This window comes from Sabethes cyaneus, chromosome 1 (assembly GCF_943734655.1).
Source record: "Sabethes cyaneus chromosome 1, idSabCyanKW18_F2, whole genome shotgun sequence".
Lineage (NCBI taxonomy): Eukaryota > Metazoa > Arthropoda > Insecta > Diptera > Culicidae > Sabethes > Sabethes cyaneus.
Genome location: NC_071353.1, coordinates 153,291,435 through 153,315,433, shown reverse-complemented (window position 1 = coordinate 153,315,433; position 23,999 = coordinate 153,291,435). Strand labels below are relative to the sequence as shown.

General features: G+C 41.0%; 1 protein-coding gene across 1 annotated transcript in view; it reads left to right on the top strand.

The window, feature by feature from the left end:
• The first annotated feature begins 263 nt into the window (after positions 1-263).
• The window catches only part of LOC128734599 (BTB/POZ domain-containing protein KCTD12), a 37,248-nt gene continuing 13,512 nt past the window's right edge, over positions 264-23,999 (top strand). The window contains exon 1 of the mRNA XM_053828878.1: positions 264-1,926. Coding sequence (XP_053684853.1) covers positions 827-1,513 — 687 coding nt within the window. The 5' untranslated portion in view covers positions 264-826 and the 3' untranslated portion in view covers positions 1,514-1,926. The remainder of the gene's footprint in view (positions 1,927-23,999) is intronic.

Genomic DNA, 23,999 nt, shown 5'->3' with positions numbered 1-23,999 from the left:
AACGGCAAAGCTTACCGTTTTTCCAAACCATTTTCCCGCACTGCCAACGGCAGGTCCAGCATCCTTCCTGCAGTACGTAGCACAGTTCCCGTTAAACGGGATGCTGTGAGAGAGACTATGGAGAGACCGGAGGGCCAGAGAGCAACCAACTGGTGGCTGCGCTGCTGTTGCTGCTCCTGCTGCTGCTGCTGGCGAGTGTGTGCTTTTCACTTTTGCATCATTTCCATCGCGGTCGGCACGGAGAACGGACTTGCCACGACGACGACGACGGACAGCTGCTCTGCTCTGCTCCTCCACACTGCTTGCTACTATCGGGCCAGTCAGTCCAGTCCAGTCCAGTCCAGAGTCCAGAGAGTTAGTTTGAGTTAGAGTTTGATCCACGGGTGTGGGTACGCCGGGTGGTGAAACGGTACGCGCGGAGTTGCTTTCAGTGCAATCAACAATCGAAGCTGAAGTTATTGAACCGTGAGTGAGAGAGACCCCGGAACGGGTTTTAGTGCGTGCGTGCGTGCGTGCTGTTTCGCGCGATTACTACCGGATAACAACCGTTCCGTCGGAACGTCCCGTTGCGGACCAGTAACAGCAGCAGCAGCAGCAGCAGCAGGAATATACGGGAGCAATTTACCTCCAGTGGAGACGAATTAAAGCGGAGGGCGAGGAAGAGGTGCAACTGATTAGTGAGATTTTATCGAACTTTAGAAGATCGTTTTTTTTGTGAGTGAAAAAGTAAAATTCAGTTCAGTAAAAGTTCGTAACAACGAAAGTTGAATTACTAGGTGAAATTAAAAGCGTTGTGAATTGCGATTTTACGAGTAACTAGAGGAAAATGGGTGAATTTCCTGCGGTGATCGAATTGAACGTCGGCGGCACGCACTATGCGACCAGTTTGAGCACGTTGAAGTCGAACGATGGATCGCTGCTGCAGGAATGGTTCAGCGGCAGTCCGGACGAGGTGCCCCGCGACAGTCAGGGTCGATTTTTTATCGACCGTGACGGGCTGCTGTTCCGGTACGTGCTGGACTACCTGCGGGATCCGGCCAAGTTTAGAATGCCAGCGGAATTTCGCGAGCGCGACCGGCTGCGGAAGGAAGCCGAGTACCTGCGGTTGGACGGAATGATCGAAGCCGTCACCAAGGATCCGGGTTGCATCACCATCGGTTACCGTGGCAGTTTCCAGTTCGGTCGAGACGGACTGGCGGATGTAAAGTTCCGAAAAATAACGCGCCTGTTGGTCCACGGACGGGTGGCCGTTTGCCGGGAGGTGTTTGGCGATACGCTGAACGAGTCGCGCGATCCGGATCACGGTGGGCCCGATCGGTACACGGCACGGTTCTTCCTGAAGCACGTGTTCATCGAGCAGGCCTTCGACATGCTGCAGGACAATGGCTTCCGATGTGTCGGAAGCTGTGGCTCCGGCACGGCCGGATCGGTGACGGAGAACCTGAAGCCCGGCGTGGACGCCGAGGAAAACCGTTGGAATCACTACAATGAGTTTGTTTTCCTGCGCGATTAAGAAGCGCATTTGCATTTGAATCAATCGAGTTAGAGCGACCAAGAAGCGGAGGCGGAGATCGAAATGTGAATTTTTTTTGTATAGTTACCATGTGATACACAAAATAGGATTGTCCAAGGAGACAATCCGACAAAGCAAAGGGATTGGACAAAAAGTTTATTGTGATGTTCAGTCAACTGAGTTTGGTTCCACAAATAACAAGAAAAAAAACGAAAAAATAGAGAAGAACCTCCCCTACCCAACATAAAAATAAAGAAGAAAAATATAATAGAAATCCTGTGCGGTGAGACATCGCATCGCATCGATTTTGTCGACGACGGTGGAGAAGATCAAAGGCTCAAACGGAGAAACGGAAAAACGGAAAGAGTCGCGCACGCCGTCGGAAGAGTGGCGATAACTTATTGAAATTTACGGTAAGTTCAGTCAGTGTTCAGCTGAAAAGTTGCCTGCGTAGATGCGAACAGGAACAAAGTGCCACATCATCATCATTATCGCATGCCTTCCAGATCGCATGGTGGATGAACCGCGGCGGGGGACGAAATTCGATTCCCGGGGGGGAAGCATTGAAATGGAACAAATGGGGCGCACTCCTTGTCATGCTGTCGGTTTTCTGCTTTTTGTTCGGTCGGTCCGTCGGTTCCGCTTTGGACCGGCGGGCGGCGGGTGTACAGATAATGTAGAGGAACCCACGTCAAACGGATTCTTTTTTTTTCTTCTTCGGGACGTCATCCACTGAATCTAGCTTTGATGTGGTTCGAAGTGGTGGTTTTCTACTCGTCGTCGTCGTCGTTGTCGGTCTTGTAGCGTGGCAGTAATTCCGCCGAGAAAAGCTAGCTGATTGACAAAGTGTGAAGGAAAAATTTATTGAATCTCGATTGAGTGTTGCGGATTTCCATTGTTGATGAATGGCTGATGTTTTATTGAGCAGACCTTGAATATGGAAGTAGAAGTTTGAGCACGATTCATGGAAAAAGGGGGTTTTCAATATCATCTGGCAGTGGTTAGGTCACGTTTTTAAGAGTGGTTCAAAAAGTTGTTTGTGAAAAGTGACGGCCAGGGTACAATCAAAGTAATATGTAGATCTGACCATTCACTGAATAGTCTTTGAATCTATGAAAAAAGCCCATCTAAATTATTGAAACTATGTTTTCTGAAGAGTATGCTAACTTTACCATAAGTAAACACAAATTTGTTTTTTGTCATTGAACAATGGAGCATTTAATTTGCCATTAGGAGCATTAATTAGCATCAATTGAGCACTAATTAACCGTCTTGTGCAAACAATGTTCTGCTAACTTTGCACTTCCGGCTAATGAGACAATGCCATGCATATAATAATTCACCTTCTAGGTATTATTCATTCTGATTCAAACGTCGAACAGCCTATTCTTCAACTTTGTTCAAAATAAAATATCGGCCAATTTTCAAAGGCTAATCTAGATGCAAAATTTCCTTGTTTTATATGTTGAGTTTTTCCAAATGTCAACTCCCATGACCCAATGAATACTTGCGCTCGAAGCATAGAAGAGTGTTTTGAGAATCTTGCTAAATTGGCTGCAGAAAGAACAGAACGAGTATTGTTTCAACAATAGTCCTGCACAGACTAAAAATATGCGTTTTGCGTGTCAACATCCACCAGCCTAGTACGGACTTTTGATGTCACTTTCCATACAAAATAACACAACTTTTGAGCTCTGATCAATATCGAAGAAAATCCAGAAAATATAGACAATGATCAATTAGGTGGAGAGCTCTTTTCTGTAAAACGAAAATCGATCAAATCGGTTCAACCGTTATTGAGAAACGTGGTTTGGTATAAGGCGGGTCAGTCGCACATTCGTGAAATTCTAAATTTCGAAACTCTGTGAAATTTGTATACAATAGATTGATTGCACGTGAGTAAAAAGAATGTGCCATCTTCCATTTCATTTGGGCACACCGTAGGGTCGGGAGTACCGACACTATTTTTGAGAACTGGTATTTCGGTACGGGGAGCATCAGTACCGGTAGTACCGGTTCCAGCACCGATCCAGCAGATGGAGGCAGAAGATTAGGCTGCGCTAACCCTGTAATTGTCCTGTACTCTAACAGCCGGCTGTGAAGTCTGTCGATAAAGAAGGGCGCAAGTCTTAGAAAGACGTTTGAGCCCAAAACTTTGTTTTTTTCGTCTTCGGGATTCGATTTTAAGATGCACAGAATCCTTTACGAACTTGAGAGTGTACCTAACTTTGCTTGTGGAAGACTGTGTAACTTTGCTTATGGAAAATGCTTATTTTACCTCATGGGCTCGTGAAGCTATGGAAATTTAAAGCTTGATACGATAACTCAGTAAGTAAAGGTCCAATAGATTTGCGGTCTTCTTCAAAAACGTGTATTTTGAGAGCTTCGATAATTGCCTAGAACATTGTATTCTTGTAAAATGCAACTAACAACTAAGCTAAGTATGAAAAACCAATTTTTAAAGAAGTTTTAAAGAATATGCGCTCTGGTTCAGCACTCGATAAAGATATAAATTTTATTTCTTCAGCAAAGTTGCTTGTTTTTACAATATTTACAACTTTGCCGAAGAAACTATGTCTATATTTCCTAACACAAAAAAGTTATTTTTTTATTTTTATTATAGTAAGCAATGACGAACTTTCGATAAATTTAGATTAAGGGGGAATTCATACGAACAAAAGTGCTGAAGATCATAAAAGATAAAATGAAAGCAAAAGACGCTAGGAAAAAAGTTCCGCTTTTCGCCCCGCTTTTGGACCACTGTGCAGCGCACATGGGAGTATGTAGAACAAAAACGTGGCCAAAATTATTTCAATGGATTTTAAGTCAGTTGATGCATCAAATAGCTCAAAAAAGTTATTATTTATCATTTTTAGACGATAAAACTAGTAAATAACAGCTTGTTTTTACCTAGCAGTGACATTTGTGCTTTTTGACATACATTTTCAGTATAGTATTCCCATTTATCGTTAAGCAAATATGGGAATCAAGAGAAACATGACTTAAAAACAAAATTACATCATTGTTGTATTTTTTCAGCAGTACACTAAAAAAATGTATATCGTAAGTCCTAATTTTACGATTTAGAAACCGTTACGAATTTGAATCACTCTCACTTTCATCTGAACTCGCGCTTGATGCATCATTGCATCCCTCAAGGTACAGGTTTGGCTGACCTGGAAGGAGTAGTTTAAGCGCTTCGACTATAAAAGACTGGGTAGTTTTTATTGACTTTGCGCGAGAATTACTCAGCAATGGTATTTCTTTCTTATATTATTAGTTTCACGGGCGAATCTGACTCTGACTGGATAACAAAACTTCGGCGATTAAGGATTATGCCGTACAATTTTTTTCTGCCTGGTAATGCTGCTTATCATCCGAAGAGGAACGACTGAGCTTATAAAAATATTGGAATCGCTGTCTAACGGGTACTCAAATTTTTGAATATATTGAATATTGTTGAGAACCATCGCATCCCACTTGCTAATCAGCTCCGAATCAAATCAGAATTTAGATTTCCATCATCAGGCAAGGACAAAAAACTTCATCTAGATATTTACATAAGCGTGAAGCTGCTACTAGGGCAGCAACTTTGCGAATAAGCGAATAATAAGGATAAATGTTTTTGTTTGAAGAATATATAATTTCTTACTGCTTTTTCGAAACGACGAATACAGTTAAAGCGTGTCCTGGTGAATGCTTTTGAACAGCATTTAACTGTACAGCTGTCAAAGCGTTTTTTAATTCTGAAGCTTTTGAGGGATTTTAAGTGATATCTTTAATGATGCTGGAAACCGTCGTATATCCCACAGATCTTTGACTTATTTGTGTTGCATAACTAAACTGCCCATAAATGGAAGACAGTCACATATGCAAAAACTTGCAGCGGCGAAAAACGCATTTGAAACCGCTACATTTTTTCTTTAATATTGAGTAAATTTTGGAAACAAATCGTCCAAATCATTATAATATTACTTGAATGTACATTATAGAATACTTTTACAAGCAATTTGTTCACAAGTGACCTACAATTTGTTCCAAAACTTATAAAAACTACCGAAGTTACTGATATGCGTTTATTTGTGCTTGAATAAGCAAGAATAAACGCATAACAGTCACACTCACAGCATGCCTGGATCCTTGCGTTGCCGGTGAGCCGGTGACTGCCGGTGGAATATTTTCAAGACCACGTGTCATTGTTGTTTTGATAATTCACGTGCACGTTTAATTCAACTGTTTCAAATGTCTGTACTGAACTATTTGAAATTTTACGGGAGTAAGGATAACTCTGAAGATAAACTTCCAGTTCCTTGGATTTTCTGCTTTTATTTGTAATTTGTTATCGTGGGGTCGCATAAGGGGTTTTGTTCAACTCAGAAACTGGTCGCTTTTCTGTGTCAGGAACACTCCCAGAATGTGTCCGAGTGTGACCAATGTGACCCTGGACATATTATATGACGACAAATGAACTATTCTGAGCTAGTTTTGCACTTTCGCGTACTTAGAGATGTCACATGTTGTATTTTAGTTCTATTCTGAAACTGATCCCCGTAGGGGTATCCGGAGCATTTCCGGATATGTGGTTAGATATGGTCAATGACGTCTTGAACACTTTATACAACTACCAATGATCTAGTTTTGCAAATTCGAGTGCTTAGAGGTGTCGTATAATGGAATTATTGTGATTCAAGGTGGTTCAAGTTCCATATATTCCGGAACTTGTTCTGACTATAGCTTCGGAATCGTCTATCCGCTCCAAATTTTCTTCAATAGTGTTCTTGTAGGCTATAAAATCTTTCGTTTGGTAGTTGTTGCAGTCAAATCGGTTCTGGAATTTCCAAAATCAAATGCTTATTCACATATTTTCACTACTGTGACTGTTATGCGTTTATTTGTAATATGGGACTGACATAGTTTAATATTTTTTTCAACATTTTGGGAACAAAGATAGCTTTTTTGTTTGAAATATTGAAAGAATAGGTAATTTAAAGATGATTCCCAGGTTTATCTCAAAAATGGTGAAAAGTCATATGGGACTGTTATGCATTTATGGGCAGTAAAGATCTCAACTGGGACATTTTCCCACAGTTCCAAGTTTCGCTTGTTTCTCTCAGCAAATTCTGCAAACTTCTTACTTGAACAACCTGCATTTGATATCTCAGACCAAGTAGATGGCTTGATTGTAGAACTCATCCAAGTTTTGTTTGCCTCTTTGAACCGATCCTTACGGTTATAAAGAGTCGTTCATTTGCATTTGAACTGTGTTTTAAAACCACTCAATTGATGTTTCAGTACATGATTGTGATTCGGAGGGCATTTAAGAGTTTCTTTAGGTTTTTTTCTGTAAACAAAAACGTTTTGTCGATTGAAATATCAGGACATTGCTGTATAAACTGGAAAAGGTGATTTCTAGAAAATTTGCGGTCAACTATCTCAGAATTTGAAAGAATACATCGAAATTTCTTAACTAATGCATGACAAACACAGCTAATTGATAAAGTTGAAAAACGCGTCAAAAATCTTCACAACTTCAAATTCAAAAATAAATTGAGAGCGTGAGGATGCGTGAGATTTTCTTTCACAACATTATTTTGGAACTCCATACCTTTCTAATGATGGTCAAATTTTTGCTTAGAGATGCTTAGAACATAAACAAAAATGCTTTTTTGCAAAAAATGCCTTAAAAAAAGAAAGCAAAAAGTAGCTACTTCCAAGCCTGGTTTACGGGTTTCACCTAAATGTGTTTATATAAACTTATGCTCAAATTTACTCTACATACATTTGCCTTGATTATCCATATTAAATTTTTACGAAGCAGTTTCTAAAAAATATCAACAATATAACAGGAACACAACCTTGCTGGTCGGACCGCTTGCAAAAAAATCAGGTTGCGATTTATAGCAAGGTTTTGACAGCTGTACAGTGTTATAAGCAATCAAGATGTTTTCAAAATGGCCGACATATGATGCTATAAGTATCTAACAATACAATAATGATAAATAGCGCCTGGTTCATCCACATTTTGATTTTTTAATTTTGGCCAGGTTTTTGGCTGATATACTCCTACGTGCGTTGATTGACTTATTCGCAGATTGGTGCTCCAGCAATTATATGACGCTTAGTATATCAAAATGCACCGCAATCAGCTTTCATCGCAAAAAACAGCTTTTGGTTCACGATTATCGCATTGATGGGATACCTCTGCAAGGCTGCGAAGTAGTCACTGATCTCGGTGTATTACAACTAACAGCCTACTACGATGATAGACGCGTCGTAGTGAAATTTTACCAACCATGGTAATACAGAAAAATAGCTATTTGACTAAATTCGTGTTATTTTTTCAATTTACAACGTTAAGAACGTTGTGATTAATTGCCCCATGTTTTGTTTACGGAAAATGTAGTTTAAATGTCGGAAACATTTTAATTATTATGATTACGTGTACCTTAGCGAATTGCTAAGAATCAAGTCTTTTATTAACACGAAATTTTCAAACTATGGGTTTTCACATAAGAAACATATTTTGCCTAAAAATAATTTCAGAAATTAAGTGTGTTCTTGTTTCTTGAGAGTTAGTTCTTGTTTTAAAACATATTTCAGGATCAAGCAAAGCTTAAACTAATAATAAACACTTTCGTATTACCGTAATGGGTGCTACTACGATATTTGGTACTTCTACCCTATCTGGAGGAACGCTAGCTAAGAAATAATCACATTTCTCTTTTCCGTTTTTCATGTCAAACGCTTTATGTAAATTACCCATAGAGAAATTGTGATGTCAATTATTTATCTAGATCTAGATCTAGATATCTTTAACATATTTTTCATATCGTCAATTTAAGCTAAATTTTGTATGTAGCTTTGAAGCTTCAAAAGCAAAGGTCGTCTATCCGAGGCAACCAATTTCTTACGCAAATGCAAGTAAATTTTATCAGCACATTCACAGACGGATTACCAATGAATCTAGAGGTAGTCTGTCTCTTGCTGTTTCTCGAGAAGAAAACGGAAAATAATCACGTGGGAAGTTGTGAAAAACAAAAAACTGGACAACCGAAATAGAAAATGAGGAGAAACGCGAGACAATAAAAAAATACAAACTGCAATGAAAAAAAAATCGACAAACAATGAGAGGGAAAACGGGACAGAAAAGAGAAAAATGAAAAAGAAGAAAACGCGATAGAAAGGAAAACAAAAGCAAAAACAGAGTAGACTGGTTAGAAGACGAAGAACAGAAGGACGGAGGAAAGAAGAAAAATGAAAAAAAAAACGAAAAAGAAAACTAGGAAGTTGAGATAGAAAATGAGAACAAGCTAGATAGCAAAAAAACACGGAACAAAGCGGGACAAAAACGGGATACAAAGGGAGGAAAAGCAAAAGAGAAAACATACTCAAATGAAAAACCTGATTTAATCCACCTAGTGGTGAAAGGAACCTTTGTTATACCGTTTACTTGCAATTTGAAATTAGAAATCGACACGTTTGGTTTACATGAAATTTTTGGAAATTGAATAAGTTTACAAAATTTGAAACAAATAGAAGCACTTATAAATTTTGATAATTTCTTTTCTCATGAGTCATTGCTGAGTAAGTTGTTACTAATGAGGGTAAGTGCAAGTAAAAGTAAGTTGTAAGATGAAATATTATTCTTTAACATATACATTGCGTAGTAAAGGTCTAGTTAAAAGGTTTTTGAACTATGCATAATTTCCTATAACGCCATTCTATTTGATTCACAACAATAAAGTTCTCTTGAATAAATTTCATCAATTTTTATGAACCTTCGGTTACTCACGTTGTTGTATTTTGTACACCATATGTAGGTTTTTGAATGCCATATTGTTATATAGTTACAAATCGTATATTACGTATATACTAACGTATACTCTTCAATAAACTTGTTATGAGCAAAATGTCAGAATTATTCAATGCATTATTACTTTAAATTGTTAGGAAAATAGATTAGCATAAACCGACATCACAGAAACGAAGCAAGTAGCATGTGAGATGTACCGCAATTGGCCCCAACTGGAATTTTCTTTCGTTTCTTCATATGGAAAAATGGTGTCTGTGTGCAGCAAAACTACCAGCAAATGTAAAATGTTTAAAATGTATCCGTCTGTTGGTAGTCGAGTAATTCGGGGTCAAAATCAGGGTATTTTTTATAATCAAAGTTCTACAGTTCGTAAACAAGGAAACATAGAGGTATACTATGTTCAGCAAAGTTGTGTATTTTTATTATTTATACAACTTTGTAATACATGAAAAAGTCATACAACAATTACAAAAAGAGTTAAAATAGAAAAACTGATTTTTCAAATTCATTTACAATAAATAAGAGCTCTTCGTTGAAGAGACAGAAGGTTACTGTCTTCAGCAAAATTTCTTGTACTAATATGCTCTAAAACTTTGCAGAACACATCAATGTGTTATATGGAAACTGAAGGAAAATAATTTTTTTATTTCACTTTTAGGGGGATTGATCAAAATTCAAATTCTACCAGACGATAGAGCTTTCAATTTCAAGAAACTCTTCCAAAGGTTCGATAAACTTAAAACCAAGTTTTCCTAGTAAAAACTCTAGTGCGCACGTTTTCTTTGGTTTTGGGCTGTTGTGCGCGCGAGTAACTGTGTTATAAAAGTTGGCGCGAGTGTTCGAGGGTTAATATCTTTTGATCGGTAAAACCAATTCTTATGAAATTTTGCATATATATTCGTAGTGTGAAAACCTCTCGTTTGATATTAAAATAATTGAAATTAGGTTATTTTTCTTGGTTAAAATCATTATAAATTATTGTTAATTTTGGTGTAGTGTATTGAATTACTCATAACTTTCAAATTAAACATCCAATCAAAAAACCATTCAATAGTGATCTATCCGGCTATATTACCTACCAAATGAAACTAATAGCACGTAAATCAGTTTGGCCATCTCTGAGAAACAGGCGATCATTTGAACCTTGTCAAAACTGGTTTTTTAAGCATAACTTTTAAACCACTTGTTTGTTTTCAATAAAAATCGGCGTGAAGTTTAGCAATAGTAAGAGCTTTTATTTGGTACTAAGATCGATGAAATCGGTTATGTGGTTCCGGAGAAAATCGTGTCATGTAATTTTCACATTTTTGCTTATAACTTTTAAACTAAAAGTCAGACCTCGAAACCATTTAATAGCGATATACTAGGTAAAAATACCTTTCAAATACAAGTTATAGCAGACGAATCGGTTCAGAGAAATAGGCGATTGAAAATTGAAGCGCACACACATACACACATACACACACACACACACACACAGACATTGCTCATTCGTCGAACCTGATCGATTGGTATATGTGACACGGCCCTCCGGGCCTCAGATCGACTTCGTGTTTTTCGACCAATTCCTAAACCTTTGTTATATTGTATAACAAAGGTAAAAAGGGTTTTTTCTTGCATTATGAGAGTTTTTGTTACAAAAATAGATGTACAAGTGATTGAGTAGTAAAGGGACCCCGAGTGAGATCGAGCAATCAGCTTGTCAGAACTTGGCCCTTCTTTATCGACAGACTTTGCAGCCGGCTATTAGAATACAGGACAATTACGGGGCTAGTTAATATTTTTTATGATGAAAATATGAGCGATTACATACCTTTACAGCTGGCAAGTTTTTTTCGGCGTGTAGGTGATGCAGAACTGCAACTTTCTGAAATTTACGAAAAGAGGACAAGCATTCGATAAGAAGTACGAATTTATTTCAGGAAATTTTAATATCAATGCATTGAATGCAGGCATTTAAAGTTTAAAGCTTAAGTTCAAAGTTTAAAAAATCGCTAACACGTACTCCCTCTCAACCAATCTCTCACTCTTCCTTCGCCTCCCCCTCCGTAAGTGCTAGTTGCATCAAGGGTTTGATTAATTCAAACGCCACTTTGAATTTTTTAATTGATTAAAGGGATTCATTTATATCCCTTAAAAGTTTTATTTAACTATACAATAGCAAACCTCTTTAAAAATGATTGTGATGCCAAATTTAAGCATTCGATTGTGAATAGAATTCGCTTTTCCTTATTGATTTTTGGATTGTTAGATATTTTAGCCAACGTATGTTTTTACAGCAAAAATCGAAACCAGTGAGTAAACATTGCTACATTTATAAATTCAAACGCATTTTCGAAAGATTTCCGAGGTGTTTGTACGCATTTCAGCGTGCGAGGATTTTAACTAACATTTTCGTTGTTGCAAATACGTTACTGGTTTGAAGCCTGGCGTACTTTTCGGAACTTCCCAGAGTAATTTTGGCTCTGAAACGAATAGAGATTTGTCAATCTACATCTTAAGCATGAAAGAAAATGTATTCCGCCCTTTAGAAACAGATACAGGAGGGGCTCCGTAGCCGCAAGGTTACCGAGTCTGCCTTGACAAGCGAGTGGTCGTGGGTTCGAATCTTAGTAGCCATTCGGTGTCAAGTGACTTTAGCATGGGTTTATTCTCAGGCCCCTCCATTTACCCTTCCTTCGTGCTGAATTTTACATTTACCCCCTGAAGTCTCTTGACAGTACAAATGTCCCTCCTATAGTTAAGTGTACTGGTCAGAGGTACGAATGAGTCCTCGCCAGGGACGGCTATAATATGGGATAGTGCTGGCAGCGAGAAATAAGTGGGTAAAGTAGATCAAGCTTTGAAGGAAGGGTAAACCCCAATACACGCAAGCACGCATACAATTTAATAAGCATATCGCTCACTCAATAGCGATTATAGCAAAAAGAAATGCAGTGCAGGTCATACAGCAAACACCCGGGCGATATTACAATAGATCAACTTATACTGGTCGCAGTAATGAGTCCACACATGGAAAAAAACAGATACTTAATGAGAATCAAGACAGGTAACCACTCGGTTACTTAATAAAAGGAGCACCTAAACCATACTCGGAATGCGTTGGGGTACGGAGAACTCCATAGACGAAAGGAAGTAAACGAAATTCAGCTACGATTTGCAAGAATGTCAGCGATTCCCAACAAAATGACTCTCTTGGTCTAATCGTACGTTTCAAAATATCCCTGAACGTTCTGCTATAGTATAAAGCTGCTTGGGTAAAGAGAAACGTTATACAAACTTAATAAGCGTTGCTTCAGTAGTCCTCCCTAGCCGAATTTTCCGCTCTTTTTCCTTCACTTTTTGTCTCGCCCTGGAGACAGTATCAACACCTTTGATTCATTACTCTCTTGTACCGTTCTTTCCAAATTCCAAAAATTACCAAAGATTTATAAAAAATTAGGTATTATATGATTGTAGCCGCTATAAATTACTTATAGATGGATATCGAATTCAAGCAAAAATTGTGTTCCAATAATGTTACAAATCCTACAGATATATGGAACCGAAGTAAACGTAATTACTAAAAGATTCGACACACAAAAAAACAACTCATCAGTTAGCTAATTAATGGTGATTATATCTTGTCGGAAATAATCGCTTTATTGTCAAGGGAATAACAAATGTTTCGCTGGAGTGGACACAGTTTTCGCTTTTCACAAGTTTCGCTCGTTTACTCTTCGTCATAAACGAACAAAGCACAAAACTTGTTGGAAAGTAGAAACAGTTATTTTTTTAGTATAATAGTGAACATTTAAAATTTGTTTTCGACAGTTTCACATTGCAACGTTGAAACACGTAATCAATCAACGTCCGTCCAGTTTGGCTGACGGAATTTAAAATAAAACCAAGAAAAAATGCATCACCGGTAGTAAAACGGTTTGCAAACTTCCGTTCTATCCCTGTGCTTGCAGCTGTTTCCCGTTTCCGGTTCCTCTAACTTTTAGGCTGGAATAGCAACAACAACAGTGAAGAAAAAAAAATCAAACGAAAACCGCAAGCAAATGGCTTCTCGGTTGAATTTATTGTGCTAAGCGGACATATTTCTTCTCCAAATGGCCTCGATTTCCTCCAGTAGCACTTGATGGCGGCTGGCCGCCCTCCGTTTGCTGGCTTTCCGTTGGTGTTCGGGTTCGGGCTGGCACAACTGACTGACTACTGTTGGTGGGCTGTGGTTGGTTGTCATCCCTCGGGCAGTAAAATAAATGGAGGCTCGTTCCCGTCGTAGCTAGAATAAGCGTTTCGGCATGCTCCGACCGCACACACAATCGCAGCAGCGCACCATCATCATCATCATTGTGCGCTTGTACCACGCACCGCCGCCGCCAGCAGCAACAGCAGCAGGTCCTCGGAAAATCGATATCTTACATCCGCACCCCGGGCTGCGGCAGCTGCTGCTGCCACCGCTTCTTATTGTTATCACAGGGGTCAAGTTCTTCCGGAGCGCTTCCGACCCACCGAGACGGGTTGTTGCGTGGGTGGAAGGATGAAGGTGGGTTTGAATCCACAATCTTTCGCCTCCATCCGGTCGGTCGTCGGTTGAATGGGGGGTGAACGAACAAGCAAAAGAAGACAAGTAGCAGCACAAAAAAATAGATGATACGCTGCTATCTTTGAGCACACATACCCCTACACACCCACACACACACACACACACACACACACACACACACACACACACAGACACGTGGGCCCACACACTCACTTCTATAGAAAGGGAAAGTCAATTCTTTCCGGCTGAGGCAGCCAGCTTGCTGGCTGTCTGTGCTGTGCTGTGCTGTGGTGGCGTTGTGTTGTGATGATGGTTGCAGAAATACGATTGTTTAAATCCTCTCATCTTTCATCACTGGTTGTCAGGTCAGGACGGGCGTTCGAGTGACAACACAGCTCAAAGAAGTGTGTTGCTTTGATCATTTTATCGTAGCAATTGCTTCTTCTTCAACGCTACGATATGATGGCTGTCAGAATCGAGATAATGACCTCTAACGGTGTGGTTTTGTGATGGTAACGTTGGCAACAGTGCAGTGCAGAACTGAAGCAACCTGTTTTTGGGGCACATTAAAAAAATCGGGTAGGGGAAGGGCGGTAAAGACGGACACTGCGGGAAAGACGGACACTTGTCATATTTCTTAAACAATAATTTTTTGAAGCAAATCAATGATGGGAAATGTTTCTATAGATTGAATTAACACTTTTGAACTAAACTGCCGATTTTTAGCAGCGTAGCTGACAAATTTATAAGCAAAACAAAGAAAAAATGCGTATATACACTAACCGATGTAATTTTGTGCGTGAAGAAAATAGCTGGTAAATCGTTAAAAAACAACATATTCATGCTAAACCGACGACAATGCGTTAGTTTGATCTTTCACTGAATATCCGTTGGAAACCTAGTGAATTTTTGAATATTCAGTAAAAAGTTATTGAAGTTTGAAAAAATTGTATCCAAGGCGGGAAAGACGGACACCCAACGGTAGGGAAAGACGGACACACAGATTTTGAACCCATTTTGCCCAACAACGATTTAACATTGCAAATACTTACATATTATATATGTAAAAGTAACCAGAAGTCATATAACAGTTGGAATGAGCCAACTTTTAGAAACAATTAATTCGTCACCAATTAAAGTATTGAAGGGAACCATTCTATTTTCTCGCTCAAAGGGGGGATCGGGAAGGGGGTTTTCCCAAACCAATACTTTCCTAAATACATGATGAAATATGTTAATTTTTCTTAATACTGATAATTCAACGACGCGTGACACCTTTTTGCGAGTGTCCGTCTTTCCCATATCAAGTGTCCGTCTTTCCCGCCTATGCGCAGAGACTCTGATTTATACATGATGTTTATAATATTTAAAAAAGCATAAATTTTGGAAGAAATTTTCCAGCACACGCTGTAACTTTATTAGACAGAGACTTAAAGGTTCAGTTTGTATGAAAATTAGGATCGATACAGTTATATTTGAGTAGATATTGAGTCTTTGCCTTAAGGTGTCCGTCTTTACCGCCCTTCCCCTACATTAATATCTTATCATCTCGAGTGCCTGTAACAAATGCACAGCAAAACGGCATATGATTTGTCATGACCCAAAAATATCACAATATTGATTTATTATTGTGCAAAAATAATAAACACATATGACAAAAAGAATCCCAGAAAAAGCGTAACAACTGACAAATAAATGACACCAAGATAATACAAATATAAGTCTAGTTCATATTTTTTGGCTAAACAGGACTACAGACAAAACATATGAATTTCCCTGACATTCCCTGGTTTTCTCTGATTTTTAGGGCAATCGATACTCTGTTATAAGTGCACCATTTTGATTTTCGCTTTACAGAAAAAATGGAAATAAAGCATCGTTTTTGCCTTTCTACTATGTCCTGCGGGTCAGGTTCGAGTCAGCTTCGAAAATTGAGCATTATCTGTGTTTTTTTAAATGATGTATTGCTACATCACGTGGCACAGTGTGGGACTCTAACCCACTAAAAACCTCACGGGCGCCTGACCTTAACCCCCCCGGAACTACCACTAAGTATTACTTCGGGGGGAGGCTGTGTCTGCACACTGCTCCGTCCACCTGTCGAGACGTGAACCGATCCGGAGATGGCGACCGTCATAATGTCCACTCGTTCACAGTCACCCTCGTAGGATTTCTTCTGTATAGCCATTCTAAGGCTCCTATTTTTTTAACGCTCGGGTACTATCTTTCAGTACTAACTCTGAAGTACACTAACACACACACTAACACTGAAGTAAACTGAGTATGGAGTTTACTCTCCATACTCAGTTTACTTCAGTGGCGACGGTCCGTTATCGATCCTGCGCCGAATGAATTATGGTCCTCCAGTACTCAATCCTGGGCTACCTTTCTTCAAACCCCTCGAACACCAGCTGAACGTGCATCATCCTCGATAGCGCACATCTATCAGTGCGATGTCTACTCCGAAGTCTACGGCCTTTTCTTGATTCTCTGCTTAAAATAATTTTGGCTACTCTTTCGTCGGGCATTCTAGACACGTGACCAGCCCAGCGCAGACTGCCACACTGTACTATCTTCATTATAACAGCATTTTGGATTTTGCAAAATTTTACGCTAAAACCCCAAGCATTCGTCGATCAGCTTCTTTTAGCGTCTATGATTCATGTCCGTAAAGGGCCACCGAGAGGATTAGTGTTCTCTGGAGCGCCAATTTTATGCGAATTTGCAAGCTACGGGATTTCAGCTACAAAATGTAATGCCTGCGTAAAGGCCAATTCGCAGCTGTAATTAGTCGTTTTATTTTACGTTTTACATCGTTGTCAAATGTCACGAGCATACCAAAATATATTCAGTTCCTCTTCGACACCAACATCATTCGGATTTCCACGCCATGTACTTCGTTTTGGCGGTGTTAATGGTAAGTCCCAATTTCTCAATAAATGACCTAAAGGCTTCTTTCGTTGCTCTACTTTTGATTTCAGTGAAATCGACGTCATCCGCAAAATCAAGAAGCACGTGAGGTCTTATCTGCTATTCTGACTCATAATTTTTACTCATCCAGCGTCACATGAATCAACGTAACTAGTTCTATGGGAAAACTATGTCCTAGCGTTAACTGTCACAATTCATTTCGTTTGACTGAATCGTAAGCCGCCTGGAAATCCATAAAAATATGATGAGTCTGCAAGTTGTACTCCCGGAACTCGCCAGTTACTAGACGCAGGGTAAATATCTGATCCATCGTGAAGCGACCCTCATGAAAACCAGCTTGACACTCGCCGACGAAGAACTCAGCTAACGGACTCAGTCTAAAACACAGGGTAGGGAGAGCACCTTATAGTCAAAATTGAGCAACGTAATGCCTCGATAGTTTTTATTCTCAAGTCGATATCCGTTTTTAAAATTATGGGAAATGAGGCCAATCAACCACTCCTCCAATATTTATTTTCCTGTCATATTCTGTTCCTGACAATGAGGTGGCGAATTGTTTCGTACAGCTGCTCGCTCCCCGTTTTTAGAAGTTCAGCCAGGATACCATCCTTTACAGCAACCTTACCGTTTTTCAACTCACTGATTGCTCTTATGACCTCCTCCTGTGTTGGTGGCTCCACAGTTTGGCCATCGCTCAAAATTCTTATCCTGTACCTGCTGATCTTCGTGTTTACTTCTCTATTCAACAGCGTCTGGAAATACTCACATCACAGGCATGGCAAAATTCTTGCACCTGGCCGTTTTGTAGAAACTCCGTGTGTCGTTGCTGGCGAACCTCCTCTGGACTGGCGAGCACGTGCTTTTCGTACTGGCGTTATTAGACGGTGGATTATTTTTTCCTCAGCTCTAGCAGGACGAACCAAAAAGATTCGCGCAGAGTCTCGAGCATTCCTCACATTGGAATCGTGTGAAGAAATTCTGCAGAGGATTCGCACAGAATACCTTGCTTATAGAAGCAGGATTCTTATAGGAGAATCCAAGAGTTTAATCCCAGGGATAGCTATAGCTCGGTACGGGAATTGCCTGCACTATGAACTGTTCTGTTGTGACGTGTAGACGCAGTAAGCTACAGTAAGCAGTAAGCATATATATTGAACTGTTGACATCCTATAATTTATAAAATCAGCTTACCTATTTTGCATGTCATTAACCCTATAACTTAAAATCTGCAGAAATATAAATGGGTGATAGACGAGGAAAACGTTGCATTGCTGGCAAAGATGCACAGTGGCACTCAGCAGAATGTGGAAAATTTTCTTCCGGGTTCGCTGAAGGACGGTCAGGAAAGAATCAAATATTCACGCTGCGGCAGATCCTCCAAAAAGTCCATGAATACAAAATTCAACGCACAATTATTTTATTGATTTCAAAGTTGCGTATGATACCATCGACCGTAAAATCATGGCCATTGTAACCTTTGTATTTATATTTGTGTCCGTTACCCAATCTTAACCTATTTACAAAATATAAAAAATACGTTCATGAGTCACTTTTCTACGCATTAAAACTAAACAATAGAAACATTAATATAATTGTCCTTTAAAATATAATCTAAGCCTACTTCTTATTGTATCTGGGCTCATGTCGATGGCTATTATTTCCTGAAGTGCATTGAAACTATTCATGAAGCGTGTAGTTGGTTCATTCTGTGGGTAATTTCTGGTCCGCAACGGTGGTTCAAAAGTTCTCCTTCGTCGAAGCGAGACTGGGTTATCGTTTAGTACTAGTCGACTGGAAAGTGGTTGACTGATCGTTCGCCCTGCAAGGATATTCATGAAGAATACGATATCGGATAGCTTATGCCTCGAGTGGACCGAGTCGAGGTCGACCAAACAACACAGATCATGGTGGTAGCTGTTCTCCGTTCCATCCGAGATTTCTAAGAGCAAATCTAATCTCTTTTGGATTCCTTCTACTCGCTGAATGTGGGTAAGGTACTGCGGGCGCCATATTACACTCAGGGTTGCCACAAGCACAGGTTATTCTGTGTTTAACAGATATTTGACAGAAATCGCCTGTTCAGAATCTGTATGCATAGAATACAGATTTTTGCCAAATTACACAGATTAAACAGATTTTTGAGTTTTTACATGAGAGTAAAAGAGACGGAAATAGTCGGCAAAATGACTCTCTATCTCTTTCCCTCTCATTGTTTTGCATTGGACAGATTTTTGCACAGATATTTTTCCTCGCCTACAGATTGTCAGATTTTTCTAACAAAAAACACAGAATTATATGTGGCATCCCTGATTACACTTGCGAAATCCAGGCCTTTGTATATTGCCAATATAGCGTGTGGATCATTGAGGTCACGGCCAAACCTCCTAACGAGTGAGAACAGTTTCAAGCTCTCTTTAATCACGTTATCAATGTGTCTATCGAAGGAGAGTGTGCGGTCCCAAGTTACACCCAAGTCGCGAACATATTCTGTACGCGGTACTACTCTATTCCGGTAAGCGTAGTCGAAGATCACGGGGCTAACTTTTCTGCTAAATGTCATTTTCACGGTTTTCACAGTACATTCCAAAGTGTGCTAGGTCGAACTGTAATTTCAATTAACCGTCCATGGACTTGATAGGTAAAAATATGTTTATATCGTCGGCGTAAATTAGAATACTTCAGTGGGAGATATCATCAGGCATTTTGTTCATTAGTATCACGAACAACAGTGAGTCCTAAGTGACTGCCTTGCGGTACTCCAGAGTCTACAATAAATGAAGAAAGATTTGCTGCCACGTATTTCAACAAATTGTATTCTCTGCTTCAAATATGACACTAACCAGTTGTACAGTGAACCTCGAACGCCAAACTCTTCAACTGCCTCCAAGATGCTATTTATACTAACGGCATCAAACGCTTTAGACATATCAGTATATCCGCAATCCACTTGGAAGCCTTTTGAAATGCAGCCAAGTTGCTATACAACAACTTCGCGATAATTTTCCACGTCACGTTTGGCGCCTTTTTTATGTATCGGAGTGATGTGCGAAATCTTCCAAATTCCCGGAAAATGACCGGAAGCTAACAACACATTGAACAAACTGGTGAGCGGCAACACAAATTCTTGGCGAAATTGCTTAAGGATACTATTTGTTAGCATATACGGATCAGCGGATTTGTTGACATCGAGTTCACGAATACCGTTTTCCGTTCGTCTGCTTTGCCAATGAAATGGATATTGTCGATAGAACAATATCTGTGGTGGTGGCTGAACAAACTAAAACTCAAAGTAACGAAGATTGGGTTGAAGAAAAGTGCGTCCAAACTAAAGCACCGTGAACCGCTAATATGACGCACACGCTAAAAGCTGGTAACTCGGTCTGCTGGTAAAGGCCCGGTGGGCCCTTTGGCTCCTAGTCCGCCCCTGTGCTTGGTCCGCAGTTATTTGGCATAAGCCTGAATAACGCCAAGATTGCCTTTGACACCTTTTCGCAAGCATAGTCAACATGGCTATTAAAATTTAACCGATCGTCGACTATCACGCCCAAGTGTTTCAAACTGCGCCGCGAGACAATTGCATGCTCTCCTACCAAGATGGCCGTCCTCTGCACCGCCTTGCAGTTGCTACCCCGTCGTACATTGCATTCCATAGTGTTGGACTAAGAATTGATCCTTGCGGAATTCCTGCCGTAACCTTAATAGATCTGGGTCCCATAAATCAATACTCGGTTTTGGAAACAGGTGCTCAGCATTCTGCAAAGGTTGTCTGGCACTTTCATTCTGTGTAGAGATTCCGCGATAGCTTCCCAGCTAGCGCTGTTAAAGGCATTCTTAACATCTATTGTTATCACGGCACAAATTCTGTATCTTCCATCTATCCGGAAAAATTCGGGCGCTTCTCCCAAAGCGTTGTTGGACCTTTTATTTTCGCCATTACCACTCGATAACCGTCGCCCCAGGGTTTGGCATCTATACTTCTATAGAGCTCCTTAAAACAAGCAGATTTGCTCTGTTTTATTTCTTTCTTCAGCGCAGTCCTAGCAATTCGAAACGCTTCTTTGCGTGCTTCTCTGTCTTCGTCTGTTCTTGCTCTCTGGACTCCCGGCTCTAAGGCGCTCTCGGCGTTTTCAGCTCTAGTTTTTAGCTCCTTCTGCTCTCGATCTACAGCAATCATACCGGATTTGATGCCGGTCACCAGCTATTGTTATGGACGTTGGTCCTGTCCTTCGTGGACTCGTAGAGCTCATTGATCATCTTTCTGATTTCTGCCAGATTTGCCTTCCCGAATTCGACAGTTGGAGTCTGATTAGCTACGGTGGCCGGAACGGCTTCCACTTCGTGCAAACGGGTTTTCACCTTCTCCGCTCTTCAAAGTAACTTCTTGTAAAGCTTCATTGTTCATGGTATTTGGATCCCCACTCCAGACCGCTGTCGCCACTCGTAATGTGTAGTCGCAATTGTGATTCCATGGTTATCTTTGCAAGCAGGGAGGCCATGCTTGGGTTGACACAGTCCTTCATGGGCAACTGTGTACAGAGCCAGATCAGCGTAAGTCAGGAATGTTACACCTGAGCCTACAACCACCAGCATCCATGCTGGTGACGAGTTTAGAACGTATCTGGAGGCCAGCCAAGGTTTTAACGGGACGGAGACAGCGGGGATATAATCCCCCTCCTAAAGAGGGGAGGGGTCTCAATTCACCATGGAAAAAAAATTTGCCTCCAAAAACACCCACATGCCAAATTTGGTGCCATTGGATTAATTAGTTCTCGAGTTATGAAGAAATTTGTATTTCGTTTGTATGGGAGCCCCCCCTCTTAGTATGGGGAGGGGTCTCTAACCATTAATAAGAGATCTTTCCTGGCCCCAAAAACCCCTATAATTTTGACGCCGATCGGTTCAGTAGTTTTCGATTCTATAAGGAACATAAAGACGGACGGACGGACGGACGGACGGACGGACGGACGGACGGACGGACGGACGGACGGACGGACGGACGGACGGACGGACGGACGGACGGACGGACGGACGGACGGACGGACGAACGGACGGACGGACGGACGGACGGACGGACGGACGGACGGACGGACGGACGGACGAACGGACGGACGGACGGACGGACGGACGGACGGACGGACGGACGGACGGACGGACGGACGGACGGACGGACGGACGGACGGACGGACGGACGGACGGACGGACGGACGGACGGACGGACGGACGGACGGACGGACGGACGGACGGACGGACGGACGGACGGACGGACGGACGGACGGACGGACGGACGGACGGACGGACGGACGGACGGACGGACGGACGGACGGACGGACGGACGGACGGACGGACGGACGGACGGACGGACGGACGGACGGACGGACGGACAGACAGACAGACAGACAGACAGACAGACAGACAGACAGACAGACAGACAGACAGACAGACAGACAGACAGACAGACAGACAGACAGACAGACAGACAGACAGACAGACAGACAGACAGACAGACAGACAGACAGACAGACAGACAGACAGACAGACAGACAGACAGACAGACAGACAGACAGACAGACAGACAGACAGACAGACAGACAGACAGACAGACAGACAGACAGACAGACAGACAGACAGACAGACAGACAGACAGACAGACAGACAGACAGACAGACAGACAGACAGACAGACAGACAGACAGACAGACAGACAGACAGACAGACAGACAGACAGACAGACAGACAGACAGACAGACAGACAGACAGACAGACAGACAGACAGACAGACAGACAGACAGACAGACAGACAGACAGACAGACAGACAGACAGACAGACAGACAGACAGACAGACAGACAGACAGACAGACAGACAGACAGACAGACAGACAGACAGACAGACAGACAGACAGACAGACAGACAGACAGACAGACAGACAGACAGACAGACAGACAGACAGACAGACAGACAGACAGACAGACAGACAGACAGACAGACAGACAGACAGACAGACAGACAGACAGACAGACAGACAGACAGACAGACAGACAGACAGACAGACAGACAGACAGACAGACAGACAGACAGACAGACAGACAGACAGACAGACAGACAGACAGACAGACAGACAGACAGACAGACAGACAGACAGACAGACAGACAGACAGACAGACAGACAGACAGACAGACAGACAGACAGACAGACAGACAGACAGACAGACAGACAGACAGACAGACAGACAGACAGACAGACAGACAGACAGACAGACAGACAGACAGACAGACAGACAGACAGACAGACAGACAGACAGACAGACAGACAGACAGACAGACAGACAGACAGACAGACAGACAGACAGACAGACAGACAGACAGACAGACAGACAGACAGACAGACAGACAGACAGACAGACAGACAGACAGACAGACAGACAGACAGACAGACAGACAGACAGACAGACAGATAGATAGACACCCCTAGAAGGGGTGAGATTGTGCCAAAGTTAATGTAATTTTAGCATTATCAATGTTCATTGTAACTAACCCATTTTTCCGGCAGTTGTTAACCAAACAATGAAGTATATATTGACAGACTTTAAATCAACTTAATCGCTAAATTGTGTGTATAACAAGCTAACAAAAAAACCTATGCTTTTTTGGTACAATCTCACCCCGGCAGACGGTATATAAAAAACAAGAATAAATTTGGTTTTAACGTTTAAACTTTAAGTAAAAATGCTTGAATCGTTTAGCTTTTTTCTCTATTAAAAACATTTCATTGTTTTTTTTTTGTTCCCAACTTTAGTCGCCCAACATCTGAAGGACAAGAGCTTTATTAAATATTTGTAATGGCAAAATTCAAAATTGACACCAACATTGGACAAAAATGGCAGTAAAACCAAATTATATTGACAACAGTGCAGTGTTTATTTTGACACGACAGAACTGAAGCAACACGTTTTTAAGGAGCATTAAAAAATTCGATAAAATCGTCTCGAGTATCTATTACAATTGTCACAGAAAAAAGTCAAAATTCGATGGAATTTGGAACGGCGCATTTTCCTTTTCTTTTTCCCAATAAAATAAACCGTTCTCGTCTGCCAGTTCCAGACTGGAACCCCAAAGGCGACGACCTGTGCTGTGTTGTAACCAATCGGATCGGATGATTGTAAATTGAAAGTAATAGGTTTGGGATTTCACTTCGACGTACTTCACCTTTCTG